This window comes from Cyclopterus lumpus, chromosome 17 (genome assembly GCF_009769545.1).
Source record: "Cyclopterus lumpus isolate fCycLum1 chromosome 17, fCycLum1.pri, whole genome shotgun sequence".
Lineage (NCBI taxonomy): Eukaryota > Metazoa > Chordata > Actinopteri > Perciformes > Cyclopteridae > Cyclopterus > Cyclopterus lumpus.
This window is the reverse complement of record NC_046982.1, coordinates 2,336,010-2,362,585: the sequence shown is the minus strand read 5'-3', so window position 1 is coordinate 2,362,585 and position 26,576 is coordinate 2,336,010. Positions and strand designations below refer to the sequence as shown.

Here is a 26,576-nt window from a genome sequence, read left to right as displayed (position 1 = left end):
TTGGTGTTTCAATCCCCGCCCTAGTCGGTGTGTCCTTGAGCAAGACACTTAACCCTGAGTTGTTCCCTGTGTCTACAGTGTATGAATGTAACATGATTTGTAAGTCTCTTTGGATAAAAGCGTCAGCTAAATGACATGTAATGTAATGTAATAATAACCTTATCAGTTTTAAGGACTAAACTTGATAAAAACTCTGAAAATTCAGATATAAATTCTGAATATGGACCTGGTGGCCTGTACAGTATAACAAATATAATTGGCTGTAATGTTTTACAGGTTGGATGTGAAAGACTAAGAACAAGGCTTTCAAATGAGTTGTAGGTTAGTTTAGGTTTAGGATTCATTAATAGGCTTGAGTCAAAGATGGCTGCTACTCCACCTCCTCGGCCGGCACCTCGAGGAATGTGAGTATTAATATGACTTGGAGGAGTTGATTCATTTAGGCTGACATATTCTTCATGGCTCAGCCAGGTTTCAGTAAGACACAGTAAATCAATGTGATTGTCTGATATTAAATCATTTACTAATACAGCTTTAGATGACAGATATCTAATATTTAGGAGTCCACATTTAATTATCTTGTTTGGTTGCACTGTTGCAGTAGTGATGTTAGCCTGTATGAGGTTATTTTGTATGACTCCTCTGCTGGTTACTTTTGATTTAATTAATTTAAGTGGCCGTGGGACAGACACAGTCTCTATAGAGTTAAGGTTAAGGGTGGTAACGGCTCGGATGGAAGTGCAGAGAAGGGTGGAAGACTACAACTCTGCTTCTGCTGCCTGATCTGAACTCTGGGTCATGGATTAAGTCCGTTAATCAACTTGGCCATGTTTGCAGAAATGAGACGCGCTCCATCCCAAGTGGGATGAATGCCGTCTCGACTCATCAGATCAGGCTTTCCCCAGAAAGTCTGCCAGTTATCTATGTAGCCCACATTATTTGCTGGGCACCACCTGGACAACCAGCGGTTGAATGACGACATGCGGCTATACATGTCATCATTGATCAGATTGGGGAGAGGGCCAGAGAAAACTACGGTGTCCGACATTGTCTTGGCATAAGTACACACCGATTCCACATTAATTTTAGTGACCTCCGACCGCCGCAGTCGGGAGTCATTACCGCCGGTGTGTATTATAATCTTACTGTAACTACGCTCATCTTTAGCCAGCAGTTTTAAACAAGATTCAATGTCGCCCGCTCTGGCTCCCGGGATGCATATGACTTTGGTCCCTGGCTTCCCTATCTTCACGTTTCTGACTATGGAGCTACCTATAACCAGAGTGGGTTTCTCAGCGGGTGCGTCGCTGAGTGGGGAAAACTGGTTCGAAACGTGAAAAGGTTGGTGGTGCTCAGTGGGCTTCTGTTTAGACTTAAAACTCCTTCGAACAGTCACCCAGCCATCTGGCTGCTCGGGGGCTAATACGCTTACCGGAAGAGAGAGAGCGATGCGTTCTCACCTGGTCTGGGGCAGTGGTTCTCACCTGGTCTATAAATATCACAGTATGCCAACACGAAAAAAAAATAGTTAGGAATATTCCCTTTTACAGTCAATTAAAAACACAAAAGTGCATCTTAAGGACACGATGTAATACAACATACATAACAATTCAGTAACATCAGTCTTTTTTTAAATACTCAGTGCTTTCATGCACAAATATGAAATAAAAAAGTGGGAGAACCGGGGATGTTTTGTAATACAAAGTCAATGCACAGACGCGTATGGATGTGATTATCGCAAAGAAATTGCGCCTCATTCACGCAAGCTGAATATTTTAACTTGGGTGAATGAGTTGCGCAGTCAGCGCAACTCATTCAGATGAACAGAGATAAAGTGATCAGATTGAAAAAAGAAATCCAATCCACTTATGAAGATATAACTCCTGTACCTGAGAAAGAAAACACCACATGGGTAAGTGCTCCTTAATCAGTGTGCTCCATCATGTCAGATTGGTGCCTCAAGAGATAAATGCGGGTGTCCAGCCTCTGCATTAATGTAGCTGTCAAATGGCTTTTATAATGACTGCTCCCATGTCTGTGTCTCAGTTTGATCAGACTGTGAGGCTACTGAAATAAGGACCAAGACCAACATGGTGCATAATACAGGTGGTGTGTCCAATGTAATGTCTACATTTCATATACCAACAAGGTCAAGAGGCCACCATCTACATCATTAATGGAGCTGTCAAAAAGCTCCTCCAATTACTGCTCTCAATTGGCTGCAGCTTGTCATGGTTCTTTAGCACTGATGCATCTACGATTCACCGTGCAGTGTGTGTGTGTGTGTGTGTGTGTGTGTGTGTGTGCCTGCCTGCACGCACACAGACTTACCTGTGTGTGTGTGCTTCACAGTTGGCTTGACACCTACTAATAAATGAAGTAATTAACTACCTCAGGAACAAATTGTAGAAGAAATTACATCTTCGAAAATCTGAATTACACATCCTTCAATAGAAAAGCATACGCTGTCAGACTGCTTGTGACAGATATGGGCTGCTTGTGGTGATGTTTAAAACAGAGAATGATTATGTTATATATGAAAACAATGGTAACGGCTGTGCATACAGACCTGCCTTCCTCTCAGTCAAATAAGCCACCAACAGTGATTGACATCCAACTCTTTCTACATTGTGCATGTTCATCAGCTAAAATTAATAACAAACTAAAGATGCCCAATAGCTTTACAGTTCATTCTAGTTCATTCTCTAACGGATACGTCTGGTGATTCTCTCGTCCTTGAAGTCTACCAATCACATGTGCAGAGCCAAACCAACAACCAATGTATCTATTAACAAGTACTGTGTTTGTCTATTTTGGCAAACCAGGAGAAAAAGATCCAGAACAGGGGGCGGATCCCCAAGCTCAGTGTTTCTTCAATGCAAACTCTGCCCCCCTGCAGGGCTCTATCACCTCAGGGGGCAGGGCCATGGAGGCAGGAGGCCAGCCCACCAGGCAGGAGGCAGCTCTCTAGTGGGGCAATATGGTACTACAAGCTCCTTAAGATATGATGGTGCATCACCAATCAAGGCTTTGTAGGTGAGGAGAAGAATTTTAAATGTGATTCTTGATTTTACAGGGAGCCAGTGCAGCTACTAGAGGAGTAATGTGATCTCTTTTCTTAGTTTTTGTGAGCCGCAGCATTCTGGATCAACTGGAGGGACTTAAGAGACTTATTAGAGCAGCCTGATAATAAGGAGTTGCAGTAATCCAGTCTGGAAGTAACACATGTGTGAACCAGTTTTTCTGCATCTTTTTGAGATAAGATGTGTCTGATTTTTTAAATGTTACGTAGATGAAAAGATGCAGTCCTTGAGATTTGCTTCACATGGGAGTTAAAGGACAAGTCCCGATCAAAGATAACGCCGAGATTCTTTACAGTGATGTTGGATGCCAGGGCAATGCCATCTACAGAAACCACATCACCAGATAATTGATCTCTGAGGTGTTCAGGGTTGAGTAAAATAACTTCAGTTTTGTCTGAATTTAACATCAGGAAGTTGCAGCTCATCCATGTTTTTATGTCTTTAAGACATGCTTGAAGTTTAGCGGGCTGGTTGGTCTCTTCTGTTTTAATCGATAGATATAATTGAGTATCATCTGCATAACAATGAAAGTTTAAGAAGTGTTTCCTGATAATGTTGCCCAAAGGAAGCATATATAAAATTGGTCCAAGCACAGAACCTTGTGGAACTCCGTGATTAACAAATTGAGATCGATCTGATAAATAAGATTTAAACCAACTTAGTGCGGTACCTAAAATGCCAATCGACTGATCCAGTCTCTGTAATAGGATGTCATGATCAATGGTGTCGAACGCAGCACTAAGGTCTAGACTCGGGGGGGACAGGCTGGGGACAGGCTCCTGCTGCGAGTGTGTGCTACTTGTGTTTTCTCTACTTGCAGCTTCCTGTTGTCATATGAGTGACAAGGTTATTTGGTAGGCACCTATTTCCTTATCTTGCAGTGTGTTGAGCGGTGTGTATAACCTTACCTCGGAGTAATTCTTATGACTTTACCATATTTTAAAGTACCGTTTTTTACTCGGATTAACGATGTGTGGATGAGCACCTTTCAGACACTTTTCATGAAGTCGCTGTTTGTTTTTTTGTTTATTGCAAACGACGCGAACTAATGAAACGTCCTCCTCACTCCACATAGTAATCTAGGTTACACGTTTGGATAACACATCAACTCTCATATGACAGGGGGGGGTTACATGTCCATGAGAAAATATATGTATTCATGTCCGTCCCTGTAAATCTGTTGTATTGTATTATTCATCAAATCCCCTTTATGCAGAGGCACATAAGGGAATACAATACAGAGTCGGGTTATACAAAACAAAACAAATAAATATACAACTCATAACATAATGCAGACCCCTCGGTATGTAGGAATGGTGTCGTCTAAGGCGCGCTCAGTGGTTTGGCGCTAGAGTGTCTCCGGTTTACTGTACGGTCTCAGCCAGCTGCTCTACGGAGACACTTCACTCTTCCACTGGGTTTCACTCCGGAACCCCGTGCCGTTCATGGACCATCATGTCTGAAGAGGAACACACGGTTTCCGACGAACTTTTCAAAGACGTAAAATTCTACGTGGTTGGGGACATTGACCAAAAGGTGAGGGTCTGGACGTTAGCTTATTGGAGCTAGGTTGATAGCAGGCTAAGTTGCTAGCACCATTCAATCTAAATGAGGCTAGCTAAGTGGCTGACATGCTACACAGCGAGCTTGATCTCTAGCTGACATTAAAGTGTTAAGTTGATCCCGACATGATGTGTACTTTGTCTACTTCACTGTGAGACTGTGTCATGCAGCCCTTTAGCATTAGCTTTGAGTTGTGCAGTTGCACAGATGGTAAGCTGCTAGCTTGTTGCTTACGGTTTAACATTTCACGTCATGGGGTTTGCTAAGCTGGCAGTAAAGATGGCGTGTGTTAGTGCGCGTGTTGCTGAACCATAACCGCTGAACAACCTCAGGACTGACACTGCGCTGTCCTGATGGGGACGGAAATGCCTCTATGCACGGTGTTATTCTGCATCAACCTGTGACTATCAACATCTCGCTCAATTGGGCGCCCTTTACTGCGCATGTGTCAATGCTGTTTCACTCCTTAGTGGAGGACCTGTGGCACGGAGCTCTACTTCCGGCCAAATGGTGAACCCCAGTCGCAACTCTTTCTCAGCGTGTTTTTATAGAGCGCAGGCGATGTATGGTCTGCTGTTCGTGGTTACCACCTCTGAGGTTTATGCTCTGGGCAATACGACATTCTAGTCGGTCTTTATTGCACATTCCGGACAACATCTTATTTTGAGTTCTTCTGGAACTTTGTTTGAAATGTCATATGTTTTTCTGTTTGTGTAATATAAGCACACTTTTTTTTATCTGTCTTTTCATCTGAAGCAGTACTTGAAAACATCAACACTAGTCCTTCCTCAAGCGAATTTCAAGCTGTAATCTCATTTTTAATATAACAATTATCATGCTCCAAAACTTGTCTATTGACTTAATTTTAATATAGAACTGAACTGTGTACGGTTGTTTTCATTTTAGACAACTTATGTTTATGGTGTTGCGTTGCCATCAAAGTTGCCCCAGAAGGGCTTTAAGTATTTTTGAGCCATAGTTGACACTGTGAGGAGTGTCAGTGTCATTGTTTCAGCTAGTCTGGACTGAAGTAGAATTTGATTGAACCTTCAGCTGATGTTCCAGGTCGTGCAGCTGCTGAAGGCAGGAAAGGGGAAGGAGGTGTCCTACAATGCTTTGGCCACGCACATCATTGCAGAGGACGGGGACAACCCCGAGGTGGGCGAGTCCAGAGAGGTTTTTGACCTGCCTGTGGTCAAGGTAAGGGTTGTACCGTTTCTTCCTTTTTATTGTGGGTTCAAAGTGGTTCTGCAGCTGATCCCAGCATAAAGACTAGAAACAGAGGGATAACAAATCAGCATATTTTACAACATGTCAAAGTATTTCTTCAATGCATAAAGATAGAGCATGCAGGAGGCGATCATTTAGTTAGTTTCCTTACTGTTGAAGTTTAATCTCTGTCAAATAGTTCCAGTGAGTTAAAGCCACTCTGAACTAGTGTAACCGAGAGAAAGGAGTAGATATCAAGCATTAACTTGTTGTTCTCATGTTTTCCAGCCATCCTGGGTGATCCTCTCAGTAAGATGTGGAGACCTGTTACCGTATCCTTCCACCATCTAGTCCAAAATATCTCAAATGGGTGTATTTTAAAGATGCTTTGGAAAAACAATAACAGTGGTGATCACAGCTCAATAATAATGTTTAGTATTCCAGAAATAAAACATTTATTTTCTTAGGGATTCCTTGGCCCAAAAAGATTATAGAATTTGTGGAATTAATCAAAATGTCCCAGTGTAATTTCCCTGTGTTTTCCATAACCATGAACTCCAGAGTTACAGGATTCTCCCCAGAATCAGGACAGATATTCTTTGGTGTGACAGCTTGTCTTCCCAAGGTGTGTGTGTGTGTGTGTGTGTGTGTGTGTGTGTGTGTGTGTGTGTGTGTGTGTGTGTGTGTGTGTGTGTGTGTGTGTGTGTGTGTGTGTGTGTGTGTGTGTGTGTGTGTGTGTGTGTGTGTGTGTGTGTGTGTGTGTGTGTGTGTGTGTGTGTGTTTGTTATTTTGAGAGATATGCAGACAGGGGGGATTAGATGAATTTTTTTTCTAAACCGAGAATGTTCATGTTTCTTTACTCTAGGAAGTGTGTCCTTGGGCTGGCATTGTCACTTATGAAAGACACAAATTAGTCCTGCATCTTAAGCTATTATTGTTTGTACACAGCTTCCAGATGATCTCAACACTTTGTGGGCTTACATAACATTTTATGGAGGAGAATGTCAACTTAACCTCAACAAAAAGGTCACCCACTTAGTTGTGAAGGAACCAAAGGGGGTAAGTGCATGCGCTGTGTGTGATCTTTACTATTATCTAAGTTCCACTGTGTATGTTATTGCTCATGTTCATCATTATGTGCACTTGTAATTCTACTTTTTTCCCCTTCCAGGCCAAGTTTGAGTGTGCCCTAAAACACCCGGGCATCAAGACGGTCACCCCAGACTGGATAACAGATTCTGTTAAAGGTAATGTTAGTGCTGCTTTATCTAATGATGGTATAATAATCATTTTACTTTGGGATTATTGTTTCTATAGTTGGGCTAATATAATATAAATAATTATTTTCTACATTAATTTATGGATTGTTTGGTTATCAATCCAAGAAGAGTGAAACATGCCTGATTATAATATCCCTTTGTCCCAGGCCATGTGTTCAGATAACTTGTTTTATTCCACTAAAAGTCAAAACCTCAAATATGATCAGTTTCTCCATACATGTAAAAAAACAAAACAGAATCTTCTGAATAAGAACTGAAACCAGAGAATATTTGACACTGTTGCGTGAGAAATTATTATGAATCCATTATTCAAATAGTTACAGATATATTTATCGATTAATCGGCTTATAGCTCTTAATCAACTTACATCATACATTCAATCAGAAATATTATCGTTAACTTTTTTGAAATAATCCGTGAGCTGTTTTATCTTCTAGTTAAAACATCACAATATAATGTCATCTGTATGCTCGAGGTGTTCAATGTTAATACTGGAACATTCACTGTCACTGAGTTGCGTTGTGTTCACTCTCATTGCTCTGGGTAGGGACACACTAGCTTTCCGGTTGACAGGATAGAGTGGCACAGTACACCAATGCTAGAAAAGTATGGCAATACTCAGCCGTAGAGCTAAATAGAAGGATGGAGTTGAAAAGATTAAAGAAAGTCATATCAGCAGAACTAAACAACAACAACAGCGCTAATTACTCTCCAAATATATGGATCAAATCAGATTTACCAGTCTGTCCATGCATCTTTTGTAATTTGGGAAAAGCACAATTGACAAAAAAAAAAAGTCTTATTTCAGAGTGAAACGGACAGCCTTCTGATGGTGAGAGTGACCTTCTCTTCACAAACACCACTTCAACACAGCACTTTTTACGGTCACTGTGGTGTCTTCCTGATTTCTCTTATCAACTTCTCATAGAACTTCATCTGAATTTATTATAGTTTTGTGGGTTGTCGCTTTGGAGGCCTCTCACCATCTCCCGTGCTGCAGTAACACTCTGTGCAACCGGTCCGACACCCCATACTCCCCCATGTTGCCAGATGTTTCATTGCATTTTACGTGTTCCCCTCTTTACACGCAATGATTTTGTTGCATTTAGCGAAATACAGCCACATATTTGACCGTTTGCCTTTCGTCATTTTCTTCATTAAAAGGTTGATGGCTAGCTATCTATCAATCATCACTGTGATCAGATATAACCAACTGTGACTTATTCCATATTTCCATTTTTTGCAGACAAAAGCAGGAGAGATGAGGTGCTCTATCACCCCAGACTCACGTATGTGGAGCCTGAGGAAGAAAGCGAAGCAGAGTCATATGACCAGCACTCCCACTCAGTTGGAAGCTACAGCCCCCGGCGATCCCGACTGTCTAGTGGCGGCTCGTCTGGTGAGGAGTCCAGCCCCCGCAGAAGACCAGGACCCAAAAAACTGAACTCTGTCTCCCCTTCCTCTCCCCGCAAACCTGAGCGCCGCAGCGAGCGCATGTTCGACGATTCTGACGACGACTCCTCCACAGAGAAGGAGGGTACCAACCTTAACTGGACGCCGGCTGAAGTCGTCACGCCGACCCCCCCTATTCCGTCCGGCACTGCCAGACGGCGAGGTGGGCCACCCGGCAGCAAAGACCCAGTGTCATCCACAGGCAGTGGGCTGATTAACCTGTGTGCCACTGTCCCTCCTGTTCCTGGCAGTGGAGGAGCCATGCCTGCAGAGGCTCGCTCTGCTGCTGCTGCCATCAGTCACCCAACACAGCAAGGTCAGTATGTCAGAAACTTTCAGAAACGGGTACCTAAATACAGATCTATATCACCATGAGGCCTGCATTAGTGTGGGAACAGCCATCTGGCAGGTTCAGGGTCTCAGTATGAGGTAGACTTTGCTCTCAGGTTTGACGTATGTCTGATTGTGTGATGAATATCTGTTGAGTCGTTGCGCTGCAGTGGAAATGTCATTAATCTGAACCACTAAAAACAAGCTTCTTTTTTTTCTTCTTTTTGTAGCAGTTGGGTCAAAATGTAGCCCCAAATTGTCCCTACAGTCTGCCTTTGGTCTCCAAAACTCTTTGCGGGCCCTTGGTAGACGTGTCTCAAGTTTGTCTTGTGTTTGAGCCATCCTCAAGTCATACAATGTACATGGGTCTCCGGGAGGGACTACTCTAATATTGTGTTGCTTCTTGTGCTGTAACGCAGCGGTCTCCAACACCCGGTTCGGTTGGTACCGGGAATACAGAAAGAAAGAAAGAGAAAGATGTATACAGAAAGAGTCCAAAAAGAGGACCGGATACATCCGTCTGTGCATCTGAGCCTCTCACGAGGTCATGAAATATGTCACATTTGCTTATACGTAACCTCTTGAGAAAAGTTAGCGAGCTATAGCAAACCCACAAGCTAGAGAAAATGAGTTAAAAAAACCAAACGTCTTTGGAGAGCTTCTTTGTGAAGCGGGGTTTTCTGCAATGACAGCGACGAGAACTAAGTTACGGAGCAGACTGGACACACTTCGGGTGTCGTTGTCTCCCATCACCCCGAGGTGGCACTGGCTCGTTGCAGATAAACAAGTTCAGGGCTCCCACTAATTTGGCGTAATGGTGAGTTGTATTGTTATGCACTTTATGCTGGTCGCATAATTTTATTGCGGCTTATTTTTCGCCCACACTGTGAAGGTCGGTCTGTGAAAATATTGTCTGACACGAAACCGGTCCGTGGCTCAAAAAAGGTTGGGGACCGCTGCTGTAACGGACCCCCCCCTCTCACGGTTCAGCACGCATGTGAACCTCAGATTAATGCAGTGGTTCTCAAACTGTGGGTAATACTGAGGTATTACAGGTGGGGCGCGCGGGGCGGTTACGGCGTTAACAGATTACGCTTGCGCATGCGTGATCACGACTTCCAAGATCCTATGTGAGTCGACTCACGTGTAGTTTAGTACAGGGCCGGAGTGGGGTCACTTTTCAGCCCGGGAATTTCAGGTTTAAGACCAGCCCACTTTTTCCATGGTAGTGGAAATTGGATAAATGAAGCAGTTCAGCTCTTACTATCCTGTATTTTTTTTTTTTATTAATACCATGGTCCAACAAGCAGCCCACGGACTGAAGCTACCTTGCCCGGACAAGGGAAACCGGGGCACCCTCCTGGAGCCAGACCCAGGAGGGGAGCTCGTCGGCGAGCGTCTGGTGGCCGGGCTTTCGCCCATGATGCCCGGTCGGGCTCAGCCCGAAAAAACATCATGGAGCAGCAGTCACCCTGTGGACCCACCACCCGCAGGGAGAATTATCGGGGTCGGGTGCTATGTAGACCGGGCGGCGGGCCAGGCGGGAGACCTGGGCGGGCCGATCGCTGGCGGCATAGACTAGCTCTAGGGACGTGAAACCTCACCTCACTAGCGGGGAAAGAGCCGGAGCTGGTGCAGGAGGTGGAGCGGTACCAGCTAGATATAGTTGGGCTCACCTCCACGCACAGCATGGGCTCTGGAACTAAGCTCCTGGAGAAGGGTTGGACTTTGTCCTTTTCTGGAGTTGCCCAGGGTGAGAGGCGCCGGGCGGGAGTGGGGATACTCACAAGCCCCCGGCTGAGCGCCGCTGTGTTGGAGTTTTCCCCGGGGAACGAGAGGGTCGCCTCCCTGCGCCTACGGGTTGCGGGGAGTAAGGCTCTGACTGTTGTTTGTGCTTATGCACCGAACAGCATTTCGGAGTATCCGGCCTTCTTGGAGTCGGTGGGAGGGGTCCTGGAAAAGGCGCTGCCTGCCGACTCCATAGTTCTCCTGGGAGACTTCAACGCTCACGTGGGCAATGACAGAGAAACCTGGCGGGGCGTGATTGGGAGGAACGGCTTGCCCGATCTGAACCCGAATGGTGTTTTGTTGTTGGACTTCTGTGCTAGCCACAGTTTGTCCATAACAAACACCATGTTCGAACATAAGGTGGCTCATAAGTGTACCTGGTACCAGAACACCTTAGGCCGGAGATCAATGATCGACTTTGTAATCGTATCATCTGATCTGCGGCCGTATGTCTTGGACACTCGGGTGAAGAGAGGCGCAGAGCTGTCAACTGATCACCACCTGGTGGTGAGTTGGATCAGATGGCGGGGGACTCGGCTAGAGAGACCTGGCAAGCCCAAACGTGTAGTGAGGGTGAACTGGGAACGTCTGGCAGAGGATCCTGTCCGGGAGGTCTTCAACTCCCACCTCCGGAAGAATTTCTCACAAATCCCGAGGGAGGCTGGGGACATGGAATCCGAGTGGACCTTGTTCAAAGCCTCTATTGTGGACGCGGCTGCTCGGGGCTGTGGCCGGAAGGTCATCAGTGCCTGTCGTGGCGGCAACCCGAGAACCCGGTGGTGGACACCGGGGGTGAGGGAAGCCGTCAAACTGAAGGAGGCCTTTCGGGCCTGGCTGGCCCAGGGGGTCTCCTGAAGCAGCTGACGGGTACCGGCGGGCCAGAAGGGCTGCAGCGGCGATGGTCGCGGAGGCTAAAACTCGGGCATGGGAGGAGTTCGGGGAGGCCATGGAGAAGGACTTTCGGTTGGCCTCAAGGAAGTTCTGGCAAACCATCCGATGGCTCAGGAAGGGAAAGCAGGGTCTACCCCAGGCTGTTCTCAGCAGGGAGGGGGAACTGCTGACCCGGACTGGAAACATCGTCGGGCGGTGGAAAGAGCACTTTGAGGAACTCCTAAACCCGGCCAACATGTCCCCCGGAGGGGGGGCAGCGCCAGAAGACTTTGGGGTGGATTCACCCATATCCCTGGCAGAGGTCGCTAAGGTAGTCAAAAAGCTCCTTGGTGGCAAGGCGCCAGGGGTGGATGAGATCCGCCCTGAGATGCTGAAAGCGCAGGACATTGTTGGGCTGTCTTGGTTGACACGCCTTTTCAGTGTCGCATGGGGGTCGGGAACAGTGCCCATGGACTGGCAGACCGGGGTGGTGGTTCCCATCATCAAGAAGGGGGACCGGAGAGTGTGCTTGAACTATCGTGGTATCACACTGCTCAGCCTCCCGGGAAAAGCTTATGCCAGGGTGCTGGAGAGGAGGCTCTGACCGCTTGTCGAACCTCAGATTCAAGACCAACAGTGCGGATTCCGTCCCGGTCGTGGAACAGTGGACCAGCTCTTTACCCTCGCAAGATTACTGGAGGGGTCCTGGGAGTTTGCCCAACCAGTTTACATGTGCTTTGTAGACCTGGAGAAGGCTTTCGACCGGGTCCCTCTGGGGTTTTTGTGGGGGGTGCTGCGGGAGTATGGGGTGCCGGACCCGTTGGCACGGGCCATCCGGTCTCTGTACGCCTGTAGTAGGAGCTGTGTTCGTCTCCTCGGTAGTAAGTCAGACACGTTCCCGGTGGGTGTTGGCCTCCGCCAGGGCTGCCCTTTATCACCGGTCCTGTTCGTGACCTTCATGGACAGGATATCTAGGCGCAGCGAGGATCCGGTTCGGAAGTCTCGGGATCGCCTCTCTGCTGTTTGCGGATGATGTGGTCCTGTTTGCCTCCTCGGACCGTGACCTCCAGCATTCACTGGGGCGTTTTGCAGCCGAGTGCGAAGCGGCAGGGATGAGAGTTAGCACCTTGTGACAGAAAGAACGAGATCTCGGATACAAGCGGCCGAAATGAGCTTCCTCCGTAGGGTGGCCGGGCTCAGCCTTAGAGATAGGGTAAGGAGCTCGGACATCAGGGGGGAGCTTGGAGTCGAGTCGCTGCTCCTTCGTGTCGAAAGGAGTCAGCTGAGGTGGTTCGGGCATCTAGTCAGGATGCCTTCTGGACGCCTCCCATTAGAGGTTTTCCGGGCACGTCCAACTGGTAGGAGGCCCCGGGGAAGACCGAGGACACGCTGGAGGGATTATATCTCCCGGCTGGCCTTGGAACGCCTCAGGATCCCCCAGAATGAGCTGGAAAGTGTTGCGGGTGAGAGGTCGGCTTGGGTCGGCCTGCTGAACCTGCTGCCACCGCGACCCGGATAAGCGGGTGATAATGGATGGATGGATGGTCCAACAAATAATGTAAAGGTTAAATACAACAATAATAATCCATTTAAGATGAGAAGTTAACAACAAATATTCCACTATTCCACAAGGATAGGTTGATTAATTAACAAAAGCAGAAATAAATAAAACATTTGAGACATATCCCACTCTTCAACAAAGGTATATTGAACTAACTAATGTTTACAGTTCAACTCACAGTACAGTGTACAGACTGTCTTAACTGCTGCTCCGAAGCTGCAAAGAAAAATTAAGTCATATTACTGCATACTTCAATATCAATAGTATATATCAATATTTGCATAATATTTGCAAAGTCTATGGATCGCCATATTTTGGGTGATATAAAAAGGCTAATATTTTAATTCAATTTAATATTTTGCTTGGGAATAGGTTGACAACGCTACAACGCTATTAATCAAGGCTACAACGTTAGCCGAATAGTTACGTTGCTAATCATTAGGCCTTTGTCTCTCTTTACCAGTTGCCACTTGTGTTTGTCCTCTTGAAAATAAATCAGTAAGCTTGGCACATTTGGCAGCATCCTCCTCCAATGCCTTTCTTTTTTTTAACCTGGCTTTTTCAGCCCCTCCTGCCCTCTTCCTCCCGTCCATCTTCCCTGACGCGTATCGCTGCGGTCGGGCCGGCCCAGCTATCGGTAGCCTATCTGAGAAAACTTTTTGGAAAAGACGGACTACGGACCGAACCAACTATTTGGGATGATAGAACTTTTTCTCATGGTACAATCCATGCAGAGGCTACAGTGTCAGAATGCGGAACGTGTGTAGCCCACTTTAAGAGAAGATGAACTAATGTGACAAATGTCAACAAATAAAATTCTCAAGCGGCCCACTGGGAACTCTCCCGATTACCCACCTGGTTTAGTAGCTTAGCACAATGAAGAGCCCGTTAGGCTTCCGAGCAGTTACCTGATAGAACGGATGAAATGGGAGAGTTGTGTGGGTTTCTGCACAGACGGTGCAAAAGGGTCTCTCCAAATGTGCAATGGCCACACTGTGCAATGGCCACAATGGCACACAGACAGATGTGCCGTGAACTACACAAGGTTTTGACCGATGCTATCAGCGTGGTCATTTTCATAAAAACAAGACCCCTGAAAGCACGACTGTTTTCCGCACTCTGTGGAGACGGAGCGGAGCCTTCAGCTGTTTCACAGCGAAGCTCGGTGGCTCTCACGAGGAAAAGTGTTTATTAATTCAATTATAATTATTAATTTGCTGATGAATAATTTCTGATGAAATTGGCCTATCTCAGTGACATATTTGGAAAGCTGAATGAATTAAATCTTCATCTTCAAGGCAGAGACCAGCACCTTCCTCAGCTGACAAGATCAGCGGTTTCACTCGGAAGCTGGAGATGTGGGACAGGCTACTCAATCAAGGGAATATTGATTCCTTTGAGAATCTGAGTGAATTTGAACTAATACTGATACAACTTGATGGCTCACACATATCTGCACTAATTTTGTTTTGCACCGGTTGCACGTTATTGTTTTGTAAAGATATTTAGGGTAAAACTAAAACCAAATATTTGAACTTGTTTTGTTTATTTTTTCACATGTTGCATTTATTGTTATTATCTTGAAAATATATTCAGTGCAAAACATGTAAATTGAAGCCACAATAAGCTATTTGCCAAATATAAGTTCTTTTTTGCACAACTTTATTTGCATTGTTCTAACGACGTGATTGCACTTTTATTTACTTTTTCTGTCGCGCTCCACTTCCGAGGAAGAAAAATGTTCGTGCCCCAACCAAATTGTAACAAAATGATCCATGCTGAATTTTTATTGAAATAACAACTTTTTGTGATTCCTCCATCTGTGCTTTTTCAAATAATAGAATAAAGAAAATTGCAATCACTTTCAAGTAAAGCAGATTGCTCCATCAGACAAAAATAAATAAAAAGTGCAATCCTCCTGTAGTGGTCCTTGTCAAGGCAGAGCTGGATAAGTCTCTTGACTAGGAGGTAGTGAGGAGGATGTGATGTGTTTTCCATGTTTGTGCAGCATCCTCTTCTCCACCATAACAGAACTGGTCCTTCTGATCAGTTTGTTCAGTCTGTTTTGGTCCTCCAGCACATTGCTGCAAAAAAAAGATTCTACTAGCAAAAAGTAATCTTGTTGCAGAAACTAAAGGACCTGATTTTCCTCAGGAAGTCGAGCGTGTTTTGGCCTTTTTATATTAACGGCCTCAGTGTTGCATCTACAGTCTGGTGACAAGGTTGATTCCTAGATACTTGTACACCTTCCAGAATGTTATGTGGATCACTTGTTACATGTGTCGAACATCAGTATCTGGTAATAAAGATTTTCCCGTTTTCTGATTTTGTAGGTGCATCAGTTCCAGAGGGCATCCCTGGGTGGAGCCAGGCTGCTAGAACCCTCCGCAACATCACCAACAACTCTGACATGCCGCCAGCAAATCGACCTGCCAACGTAGCACATGTAAGAACCCCAATGGTTCTCCCCACAAATCTCCCTACCTGCTGTCACTGAGGCAACTTCTAGGAAGAGCAGGGCCACATTTCATGACCAATATTATTCAAGTATTACTGAATATGGACTTGTGATGACACTGAGTTGAAACACGGATATCATGTATATAAGTGCCTGCTCTACATGTTCACTTGTTTAACCTTCTTTATCCTCCTTTGTTGCAGATCATCCAGAATCTGACAGCAAATCAGACAAAGCCATTGGAGCAGCAGACCAGTCAGAGCCATGCTCCGACCCCTAACAGTACCAACCCTCTTCTGTTCAATCAGTCCAAAGTGGCCGGCCAGCCAATCACAGCAGAGCAGCAGCAACCGTTATTGCAACAGCAACAGTCACACCAGGCTCCCCTGCAACACCAGGCTCCCCAGCAACCACAACAGTTACCACAGCAACCACAGCATCCCTTGATGCACCTGCAGCAGCAGCAGCAGCAGCAGCAGCAGCATCAGATGTTGCAGCTACATCACCAACAACAACAACAGTCACAGGTTGCACCACAAGGGTTTGCACAATTGCCTCAACAGCAACAACAGTTTCTGCAACAACAGCAGCAAATGCACCAACAGCAGATGTTTTCACAACAACAGCAGCAACAGCAACAACAACAACAGCAGCAGCAGCAACAACAACAACAACAACATGCCTTCTCCCAGCAGCAGCTACGGCCCCAGCAGCTTTTGCGACCTGGTTTACAGCAGCTGCAGCAGCAGCAGGCACTGCAACAACAGCTCCAGCAGTTCCAACAACAGCAACGCATGCAGATGTTACAGCAACAGCAGCAACAGCAGAATCAACAACAGTTGCACCAACAACATCTCCAACAACAACAGCAGCAGCAGCAGCAACAGCATTTCCTGCAGCAGCAGCAACACATGCAGCAGATGCAGCAGCAGCAGCACCTGCAGAGTCAGCAGCAGCAGGTTCTGCAGCATCAGAACCAGCAGGCCCAGCAGCAGCAGCAGCAGCAGACGACACTGCAGCCTCAGCTCCAGCAGCCTCCTCACATCTCACAGCTGTTTGGACACGAGACAGGACAAGAAAGTGAGTAGACCATAGGGCAGGGTGATTATAATCCAGACCAGACTGTTTTATATATTTTTGATGAACACATTGTTCTGGATGATGTGTGTATATATATTTATTAGTGCTGGGCAAAGATGAACAAATTTAATCGATTTAATCACATGATTTTTTGTGATTAACAGCGATTAAATTAAATTAAAAACTAGTGTATTGCACACTTATCAGAACAATATAACATTCACTCTTACAGTATATAAATCTGTATATATATGTGTAATATATGTATGTATGTATGTGTGTGTGTGTGTGTATATATATATATATATGTGTATGTATGTATGTATGTATGTATATGTATGTGTGTGTGTATATATATATGTATATATATATATATATATGTATATATATATGTATATATATATATATATATATATATATATATATATATATATACACTTGCACTGGACTTGCACTTGGAGTTTTTATATATATATAAAAACTGTGTGTGTGTAAATTAAAAAAAGTGCAAGTCCATTAAAAACTGTTGTCAGGGTTTTCTTGAACCTGCAGATTCACCTGTGTACCTTCTGTCAGTTCCACAGGACGGCTTCCTGCTCGGCTGTGTGTTTGCTATTGCTGACTACCCAGAACAGATGGCTGACAAACAACTCCTGGCCACATGGAAGAGGGTGAGACAGTCACGCCGTCACACAAAGAAGCAAGATTATGTTCATCTCCATGTAGAAGTGTTTGAACCAGTAGCTTATGTTATGAGTGGTTATATTAATGATGAAAATATGTGATGTTTCATGACTGTCATTGGGACCTAGCTATTCAACATGCGTTTGAAAAAGACACACAAATAGTACTAAGAAGATGTAGTCAATTAGGTTGTGTTTCTAAACGCCTCCCTCAGGTCATCCAGGCGTGTGGAGGTGCTGTTGACCCCACCCTGACCGGCCGCTGCACACACCTGCTGTGTGAGAGTCAAGTCAGCAACATGTATGTACAGGTAAGAATGTGTGCTATCAGAACAGACACTACTCTCCAGGTAGTCCCCACTATGAAACATTTTAACACTGCAAACTCTCAGAAATCAGAATTAGAATCAAGTTCATCACCAAGTCACTGGAAAGGGAAGAATCGTGAATTTAAAAATGAAATTTACAATTCAAATTTTATATAACATAATAATAATAATCTAAATATAAGTTTGAAAGGAAAAGAGCTGTACAGTGTTTACATATAGAAGATGGTGGAATGTGCAAAATTATGAGCAAAGGCTGGCATTTATTCACAGCATGAAAAATATGTGTACGGTGCAAAACTAATGACCCAAGATGTCATTCTTCCTATCTGAAAATTGAATCTCTATCTTAAGGGAATGGATGATTCCCTTGTCTCTGAGCTGGACGTTTATATAATTTTGCCAAAAACATGCCATCTTTGTCCTTGTTGTTTGTGGTGTTTTCTCTGCCAGGCACTTAGAGAGGGGAAGCGCTGTGTAACAGCCCACTGGCTCAATACTATACTGAAGAGGAAGAGGATGGTTCCTCCGCACCGGACATTACATCTACCCTTCGCCTTCCCTCCTGGAGCCAAACCCTGCTCTCAGCATGTAGGTCCAGCTCTCACAAAGATCTTTGGTTCACTCGGTCAAACTTGATGAAGGCACTGACTGTGAAAGTCTACTTTTCATTCCATACTAGCTAAGATAAGGAGATCTCCCACTTCCCTTCTCATTTAACCTGGTAAAATAATGAATACGTCTCCTCTGTCTTTGAATTTCAAGGAATACCTTCACAAGGAGGATACTAACCAGAAACCTTAACCATTTAAATTTGACTACGATATCTGAATAATACGATTTCTTCCTGAGAAAGAATCTAGGATACTTAAAATCCTCCCTGTTTTTAGCCATTGATAGTGCCCCACCTCAGTGTATGTTAGAGGTCCCAGTCTGATGGAGCCAGCACAACTACATCAATAGCAAAGAGCAGAGGTCTCCAGACTGGAGACACTACAGTCTCACCCTTTTGAGGTTCTGTCCAACAGGATCAGAGACGAGGCACAGCCTCAGAGAAGCCCCAGTATTCTGTGTCCTAATGGGTTTGTGACGTGTGCCTGCCATCTATGAACTCAAGTCTTTTCTCTGTCTCTCATAGATCATATCAGTGACGGGTTTTGTGGATGCTGACAGGGATGACCTGAAGTTGATGGCCTACCTGGCTGGTGCCAGATACACTGGATATCTGTGTCGCAGCAACACTGTCCTCATCTGTAAAGAGTAAGATTTGGGGGGATGGCTGATCATATTTGTGGCAGAAGATACACACCTGGGTCTTACTGCTGTGATTCAAATCCGTTCTCTGGGATACTCTACTACTGACTAACATGAGTGCTGCAGAACAGGAAGTCTATTTAAAGTGAGGCCTCACATTGATATGTGAGAAAGAACTAAATGAAATCAATGTGTAGTGTGTCAAATATTAGTATTTGTACCATCAGCTCTGAGTGTTTTATGCCACCCAGCCATGTTGGCCTGTGCAGGACCAAGTACAGTGGTGATATGGTCCTCTTGCTGATCTCTTCAGACCCAGTGGGCTTAAATATGAGAAAGCCAAGGAGTGGAAGATCCCATGTGTTAATGCCCAGTGGCTGTGTGATGTACTGCTGGGGAACTTCGAAGCACTGAGACAGATTCAGCACAGCAGATACTCCATCTACACACACCCTGAACCTCTGGTGCCTAACCCACAGCTGGTGCAGAACCTGCTAGGTATGTACAGTTTCCTATGCCCCAATCGAAACAGTTATTTTATGTTGAACTAATAGCTGAAGACTTGACTTGTATATTTCTCTGTAGTTGCTTGGAGAACACCAATCAAAGTCTCTTCTGAAGCTTTGGCGGTGAGTTTGTCCAATCACTGTTTTAAGAGATGAATGTCAGTCAGCTAATTCTGCTGAAATTGTTGCTGAATCTTTGTAAAGATAGTGTTTCCTCTACTTTTGCTAATGGCCATCCTGGCCCCTGATTGATTTATTACGATTATATTTTCCCTAATTTTTTACTGCATTTTGCTTTCATTTACTGTCACACTGGTTCCTCTCCTCTGTTTCACTGAGGGCGGTCTAGCACCGCATTCCTGACAGCATCCGTTTATGAAAATTATTCAGATTTGGTGGAATGCTTTTTAGTGTTTCACATGTAGCTTCTACTTGAGAATGGTTCTGTTTAGTGGTGCAACGGATCCTAAAACTCAAAGATCAGATCAGCACAAAAGAAAAAAGGGAGCAAATATAACTTTTAGATCCCTGATCATGTTTCTACAAAGATTTTATTTTTATGGATTAAATCAAATCTTGTCAGTTGTAGTGTTACTGATGTATTATAATCTGCTTACAGCTAGTGTTTGGGCTCATGGGGAGAGTGGTCGTCCCGTACACAAGGTACCCGGTTCGATCCCCGCTCTCCCCATAGTTCATGTTGAAGTGTCCTTGAGCAAGACACTGATCCCCAGTTGCTCCCCGGGTGCTTCACTGCAGCCCACTGCTCCTTAATAACTAAGGATGGGTCAAATGCAGAGAATAATTTACCCACGGGGATCAATAAAAGTATACATTTTTCTTTTCTTTTTTATGGCTCATAATTCCACTCTAATATCTATTTTATATTCATGTGAAAACATCTAGATTTATTCTAGTTTATCACCAACACTACATTTTATGTAGTGTTAAACCAATACTCATTTTCCCTGAGCAGAGCCTGAACGCATCCTGCTAACGTTACTAGCTCTCCTCCTGTTGGTTTAAACACTGATTGTTTTTTTACAAAGTCACATGATCAGAGACTGGAGAAACATCATGACGTCCTGATCACATGTTTTACTGGCTATTGGAGGATCAAACTTTATTCACACTGTGATGGTTAACGTTAATCTGTGTCATTAATCTGAGGTTCACAAGCGTGCTGAACCATGAGGTCAGTACGGGTCACAGATCTACAGCGGTCCGTTACAGCACTAGTTCAGTACAGATAGAAGATACCAAACAGGGAATGACAGATGCTGCACTTGTGTTTGTGCTGTGTTGGCTCATCTGTTATGATTGTGTGGCGTTTAGAGTCTCCAGCTGCTCCAGAAGCAGAAGATAATGGACGCCACCAACCAGCCTGCAAACAAAAAGGCCAGGTCAGTACAGCAGATCTGGGTACGTTTGTCACTATGAAATGACAACGATGATTATGATGATTAATTTGTGGATATAAATACAATTTTGTGTGTGTGTGTGTGTGCAGACTGGAGGAGATCCAGTCCCCCAATAAGAAGCTTCCTCCAGAGTCCACTCCCCGAGTCATGTTCACAGGATTTGAGCCCACACAAGTACAGCAGTACACAAAGGTACGGTCAACTCATCATGCACTCAAACACCATGTTTTATTTTTTTTTATGTCGTCTTGTTACTTTCATCCAGATCAGCATCAGACTTCTCAAAGCAATGTTAACAGGACAGGGACGGATTCTAATCTTACACTCACTCAAGTACCTTCCTGAGGTCACTAGCTCTCTGTTTCTAAACGGAACATAATCTGTTTCTTAACATATGTCTCCTGCTGCGCCATGCTCTGTGTTTGATGGTTTCTGTCCTTATCTCGTCCTCTTCTTCAGAGGTTACACGCTTTAGGTGGAGAAGTAGCAGACAACACTCAGAAGGTCACTCACCTGGTGGCTAGTAAGGTGACTCGCACCATCAAGTTCCTCACAGCCATGTCTGTGGTCAAACACATCGTCAGCCCAGAGTGGCTGGAGGAGAGCTGGAGGAGCCAGAAGTTTGTGGGTGTGTGTTTGTGTGTGTGTGTCTCTCTCTCCCTGTTTCCTATTGTAAAGAATACAAATGGGTTCCACACAGCAGTGGCCTTGCCTAATGTGTGTGTGTGTGTGTGTGTGTGTGTGTGTGTGTGTGTGTGTGTGTGTGTGTGTGTGTGTGTGTGTGTGTGTGTGTGTGTGTGTGTGTGTGTGTGTGTGTGTGTGTGTGTGTGTGTGTGTGTGTGTGTGTGTGTGTGTGTGTGTGTGTGTGTGTGTGTGTGTGTGTGTGTGTGTGTGTGTGTGTGTGTGTGTGTGTGTGTGTGTGTGTGTGTGTGTGTGTGTGTGTGTGTGTGTGTGTGTGTGTGTGTGTGTGTGTGTGTGGGGCAGATGAGCAGAGCTCCACTCTGAGGGATGCAGAGGCAGAAGTGTTGTTTGGCTTCAGTTTGGAGGAGTCACTGAAGAGAGCCCACAGTGCACCGCTCTTCAAGGTTAGACCACAGTCTTCACAATCACACAAGTTCACTCTGAAACCAGTTGCACTGGAGCTTTTACCTGATGAACAGAATGATTCAGGCAAAATGTAGTTTTTGATTCTGATTATTCTCACTGGTTGAAATACCTTACACAGTGGTTAAAATGTGTGATCTGATGGATGTATTTTGTCCCTGTCCTTCACTGCCGGTCTGTCTTTTTTCATGTGATGGATGATGTAGGGGAAGTACTTCTATCTAACCCCGGGAATCTGCCCCAGCCTCAGCACCATGAAGCCCATCCTGGAGAGTGCTGGAGGGAAACTGCTGGCCAAACAGCCCTCCTATAGAAAGATCATGGAGCATAAACAGAACAAGGTCCTTCAAATACCTGCAGTACTTGAATGTACCCCTCAACAGTCTGTCCTGCTAGTCAAATTACATTTAAAAGGTTTTAATGGTCCCTAAAATACCAAATTATGAAGTCCTCATAGCCGATAGATAGAAAGTGATGTTATTTAAGTGGAAATGTTTTATTCAGCATTTCACCTCTACCTACTGAATGACTCCGTAGAGTCATTACCGTAGGGAGCCGCCCTCCTCCTGGAGAAGTACGTTAGTCTCCTGGAGAAGTACGTTAGTCTCCTGGAGAAGTATGTTGGCCTCCTGGAGAAGTACGTTAGTCTCCTGGAGAAGTACGTTGGCCTCCTGGAGAAGTACGTTAGTCTCCTGGAGAAGTATGTTGGCCTCCTGGAGAAGTACGTTAGTCTCCTGGAGAAGTATGTTGGCCTCCTGGAGAAGTACGTTAGTCTCCTGGAGAAGTATGTTGGCCTCCTGGAGAAGTACGTTAGTCTCCTGGAGAAGTATGTTGGCCTCCTGGAGAAGTACGTTAGCCTCCTGGAGCCGCTCTCCTCCTCCTGGAGAAGTACGTTAGCCTCCAGGAGAAGTACGTTAGCCTCCTGCTTCGTCCTCATGACGGTGACTCTCTATTGCTTCTCGTGGTGCTGTTACAAGCTGGTTACCGTGCTCAATTCAGTAGATACCTCTGCAACACAATACATAGCAGGGCTCAATATTTACGCTTGTAACTATCTATGCACCTTTTTAAGATGATAGTTTTATTTTGAAACTCGACGTGAAAATAAATAAACTCTGTATTAGTAAGCATTAGTACTAAAAAGAAATGTAAGAAATAGCAGATTTGTCAGATAATCAGAGGTATTTTTGTGCCTGACTTTAATTTTGCTAATTTATTTGCAGAATCTTCCAGAGATCATCTTAATTTCCTGTGACAATGACCTCCACCTCTGTAGAGAATACTTCTTGAAAAACATTGGTAAGACAGACACACACACACACACACACACACACGCATACAGTCTCGCTCCTGTCCTAAGTTCTGAGTATTATCCTCTTTTAGAAAGCAATTGTAAAATGTATTTATTATGAGATATGTTCCAAACAAATCCTATCAGTATCAGGGCTGATCCAAATCTTCTACTGTTAGTGTCATAAGTTCTTCTGTACAGTGCATAATTTCACTGGTAAATACATGAACATGTGTTTGTACACATCGGGGAACCTTTTTACAAAGAGCAGTGTAGAGAACTCTGTCTGTAAACCTGATGTTCTACTCGAATATGTACTGATGTGTTTCTGATTCTGTCTCTGTGGTCCAGACGTCCACAACGCTGAGTTCATCCTGACAGGAATTCTCACCCAGAAACTGGACTATGACTCATATCCTTTTTAGCAATGACAGGTCAGGACGAACCGCTTCTTTGTAGAGCAGTAACTGCTCTGATGGCAGATTACAGTTAGTGGAGCCATCGTACTTCCCCTACCGACTGTAGTACGGAGATGTAGGTTTATTTTGTGCACATTAAATAATCATATGGATACAACATGCAAAGATATTATCTGACACACATACAAGAGGTCAACTATGACAAATTGATTTGTATGAAGACGAGTTGCAGATTGGAGAGCTGTAATCAAGCTTCTTAGTATTCCCACTCAAGACACCAGCACAATGGTCTTCTTAATATCACACTGTTGGACTCATTAGCAGCGATACATATTTACTTGAATGTCAGATTTCATGTTGCATCATATTGAAACAACTTGTTTCTACACATTCAACAATCTCCTGATAACTGTGTATTTACTAATCACACCTTCACTTTCCATTACTGTTGTCCATTTGAGCTTTTTTTATTCACTATGGGACTAAAATCTACTTTAAATCTCAAGTTATTCTGAGTCTTGTTAATATTTGAATGATGATGTAGACATCAGCAGCAACAATACCCTATTCACTGAAACAAACATGCATAACTGTGTGGTGGGAAGCATCTGAAAAGAGTCCAATCCAACATCTGTGCAATAGCTCCTCCCTTTATGAATGCTCCATGTGAGTTTGAGAAAGGTGATGATTTGATTGTGTTGTACAGACAGGTGCTAATATTTAAATCAATTAGGGTAGACTGAAGCGTGTGGCCCTTCACTACTTGTATTATTACTGTGCTAGCACTAATAGGTGCTGTGGACTATATCGTAATATAATAATTCCTTGACAGTCCCACGTATAAATTCACTTGATGGTGAAGCAATGAGGACTCGAAGAGGACCCCGTCAGGAAGCCACCTGTGTACAGTCCAGCCATACTGACTTTTTGTATGTTTTTATTTCTGTGCATAGATCTCCAGTCATTTTGTAGCTTTTTGTTACCTGTTTGAGAATAAATAAATGGATGTTATTTTTCTGAAATGAATGTTTAAATTATGGAGGATTTTAAGCTTTTTGCTGTTGAAATATAATGTTTAAAAGCTTCAGCTCGTACACACTGCTTTTTGGAATAAAAACTGTACATTATGTTTGTGAAAACGGTCTTTGGCTTTGTTTGTGAGCTCAAAATAATGTCTCCAAAGGTTGTCTTTTTAGTTCTAGTTGGTGTCTTCAGCCTGTGAAGGAAGCTTCACGTACACGGACCGTGAACCGACGTTTTGGCATCGATGACTAAGCTTTGTTCCGAGGTCAAACAATCAACTCCCAGATTCAAGCTCACTCCAGAACAAAAGCTGTCTCTGCTTGTTCCTACTTATGAGGTTTGGAATGCTTTCTTTTTTTATATATGATTTTATTTGTAGAAATTACAAAACAAGACTTAATGTACAATAGACCTCACAAATAAGGAGTGAAAGGATAACATATCAGACAAATGGTGAGGATACACATTATATCCCCCCTCCACTCGCCTCCCCAGCCCAAAACAAATATTCAACAAGGCAATTTGATATACAAGATAGACAAGAAAATTATAAAAGCAACCAAAACCCAACATTGACAAAAGGCTATTAAATGCTTGCAGTGGCAGATATAGTAGAAACATACATCCACTCACTCGCCCACACGCATATCCACTTGCATTAATTGAGCAATGTAAAGACTATAAATAAGGAAACAAAAAATTAAAATTAAAAAAATTAAATATATATATACACATACACATACATAAAATAAATAAATAAAAAATAGTAGTGCTGCATGCTGCTAATATGTGCTACCAATAAGGCTAGTTTAAACCGGGCACTGGTGTGTTGGGGCAAATCAATCAATGGTGGCGATATCTAGTTGGGTAGACCTGACGTGCTCTAAGAAGGGTTCCCAGACCTTACAGAACTTAGCAGAGGTGCCTCGTAAAGAGTACTTAATTTTTTCTAGTGTCATAAAACAAGGGCATCTCTAAGCCATTGAGAGTGGGAGGGGGGGTGGGAGTTCTTCCAATGTAGCAAGATAACACGCCTCGCTAAAAGTGACAAAAAGGCCACAAGTTCACGGAAGTAAGATGGTAGTGAGTTCCCAGAAGGTAGGACACCAAACAGGGCAACTAATGGTGAGGGGCAGATATTGGTAGAAGTGACGGCTGAGAGAGTGTCAAAGACACCCTTCCAGAACGGCGCAAGTACAGGACAATCCCAGAACATGTGGCCAAGACTGGCCGGTCCTAAATGGCACCGGTCACAGCGTGAGTCTGCACCTGGGAATATACGAGCCAGTTTACTCTTGGACCAATGAACTTTACATTGTAAGATTCCATGCCGGGCGCAGACAGAGGATGAGTGGACCCATTTCAAAGCGTTCTCCCACACCCCAGGGTCTATCTCTATATTAAGATCAGCTGACCATGCAGTACGCAAGGCATCAGAGGTTGAAGATTGGTGCTCAAGAAGAGTGCAGTAAATCCTTGATATGGTACCTTTCCGGTAGGGGTTAATTTTGAGGATGGTGTCTATAAGTGTGGGAGATGGTATGGTGGGAAAATTGGGAAAGCGGTTACGTACAAAATCTGCAAATACCTGAAAAAGTGGGTTGAAGGCAAGTTATAAGTCTGTGCTAACTGACCAAAAGAAGCACATTTACCATCAATGTAAAGATGGTTAAAGGATAAAATTCTTTTGTCTCTCCAGGTTAAGAAAGCATTATCCATAATGGATGGAGTGAACAGGGGGTTAGAGTAAACAGGAGCCAGACCAGGTACAGATTGCAATGTAAATTGTGATTTCAATTGTGTCCAGATTTTAAGAGTTTTTCACAACAACAGCACATATGATGGAATAGTTGTGGGGAAGCACAGGAGGGAGAT

The 26,576-nt window shown here is 44.2% G+C and overlaps 1 protein-coding gene across 2 annotated transcripts; it reads left to right on the top strand.

Annotated features, from left to right (window-relative positions):
- Window positions 1–4,404: 4,404 nt before the first annotated feature.
- Window positions 4,405–24,817, top strand: paxip1 (PAX interacting (with transcription-activation domain) protein 1). Of its 2 annotated transcripts, none has more exons than XM_034555717.1 (23): window positions 4,405–4,619; window positions 5,712–5,846; window positions 6,144–6,187; window positions 6,417–6,480; window positions 6,804–6,914; window positions 7,027–7,102; window positions 8,382–8,903; window positions 15,470–15,582; window positions 15,798–16,674; window positions 17,251–17,345; window positions 17,573–17,668; window positions 18,137–18,274; window positions 18,822–18,943; window positions 19,251–19,435; window positions 19,523–19,566; window positions 20,779–20,846; window positions 20,954–21,056; window positions 21,324–21,492; window positions 21,849–21,949; window positions 22,175–22,309; window positions 23,192–23,267; window positions 23,611–23,671; window positions 24,517–24,817. In XM_034555717.1, the coding sequence occupies exons 1-23, from the start codon at window positions 4,539–4,541 to the stop codon at window positions 24,530–24,532; spliced, it is 3,432 nt and encodes a 1,143-aa protein (XP_034411608.1). In that variant the 5' UTR covers window positions 4,405–4,538; the 3' UTR covers window positions 24,533–24,817. The 2 variants fall into 2 exon arrangements, with proteins under 2 accessions (XP_034411608.1, XP_034411607.1); XM_034555716.1 differs by having other exon boundaries at window positions 5,700–5,846.
- The last annotated feature ends 1,759 nt before the right edge of the window (window positions 24,818–26,576 follow it).

What these genes read in the sequence shown, in the direction of transcription:
- paxip1 (XM_034555716.1), top strand. Translation starts at nt 4,539, where the DNA reads ATGTCTGAAGAGGAACACACGGTTTCCGACGAACTTTTCAAAGACGTA. An exon ending in ACTGTCCTCATCTGTAAAGA is followed by an intron (nt 18,944 to 19,250) that starts GTAAGATTTGGG and finishes TGATCTCTTCAG; the next exon opens with ACCCAGTGGGCTTAAATATG. An exon ending in TGGAGCATAAACAGAACAAG is followed by an intron (nt 22,310 to 23,191) that starts GTCCTTCAAATA and finishes ATTTATTTGCAG; the next exon opens with AATCTTCCAGAGATCATCTT.